Source organism: Anastrepha ludens, unplaced genomic scaffold (genome assembly GCF_028408465.1).
Source record: "Anastrepha ludens isolate Willacy unplaced genomic scaffold, idAnaLude1.1 ptg000107l, whole genome shotgun sequence".
Taxonomy (NCBI): Eukaryota; Metazoa; Arthropoda; class Insecta; order Diptera; family Tephritidae; genus Anastrepha; species Anastrepha ludens.
Window position 1 is genome coordinate 17,130 of NW_026530104.1, and position 933 is coordinate 18,062.

Sequence of the window (933 nt, forward strand, 5' to 3'; positions counted from 1 at the left end):
CACATTTTGTGTATCAGTGAATAGTGTGCTTATACATTGAGTATAATACAGTACAGTGCTCTTTAGTGTAGTGAAGTGAACAATCTATAAGAGTGAAAATGTCAGGTCGCGGTAAAGGTGGTAAAGTTAAGGGAAAGGCAAAGTCCCGTTCAAATCGTGCTGGTCTTCAATTTCCAGTTGGTCGTATTCATCGTTTGTTGCGCAAAGGCAATTATGCTGAGCGTGTTGGTGCCGGTGCTCCAGTTTATCTAGCTGCAGTTATGGAATATTTAGCAGCTGAAGTTCTTGAATTGGCTGGTAATGCTGCTCGTGATAACAAAAAGACAAGAATCATCCCACGTCATTTACAATTGGCCATTCGCAACGATGAAGAATTGAATAAATTGTTGTCCGGCGTAACTATTGCTCAAGGTGGTGTTTTGCCTAATATTCAAGCTGTACTTTTGCCAAAGAAGACCGAAAAGAAAGCATAAAGTGAAAAATATAGGCGAATTATAATTATAAATACCGACGCAAACAAACCGTCCTTTTCAGGACGACAAAATACATTTACAAAGAGATTTAAATAATTTCTCACTAAATGTGTTATTTTTTCATACATATTATCGAATGTGAATAGACGCATGTATATTTGCGCCAAAACTGCGGCATATAAACTGGTTATGTATACATATTCATTCATACATGTGTATACATTCCTACAGACTGTACTAAAAAACGCTCGTGTATAAATGATGTGGAGTAGATAAAGAAATGCATATGTATGTTTGTACTACGTACATTAACGAAAACACAAAAATATCATATATGTTTACGCATAAATATTCCAACAAAATGTTTGATCTTTTTCGTTAAACAAATTGTGGTCCCGAAAAGGACCGTTTTTTTTATAATAGTTTTCTTATTCATTTAATATTCTTAATAAAGAACGTG

General features: G+C 34.7%; 1 protein-coding gene across 1 annotated transcript; it reads left to right on the forward strand.

The window, feature by feature from the left end:
• On the forward strand, window positions 1-533 carry LOC128871325 (histone H2A). The gene has a single exon (XM_054113328.1). It carries the CDS (start codon window positions 99-101, stop codon window positions 471-473), a length of 375 nt encoding a protein of 124 aa, XP_053969303.1. The 5' UTR covers window positions 1-98; the 3' UTR covers window positions 474-533.
• The last annotated feature ends 400 nt before the right edge of the window (window positions 534-933 follow it).

Excerpts from the sequence above, each read along its gene's own strand:
- LOC128871325 (XM_054113328.1), top strand. The coding sequence starts at position 99 with ATGTCAGGTCGCGGTAAAGGTGGTAAAGTTAAGGGAAAGGCAAAGTCC.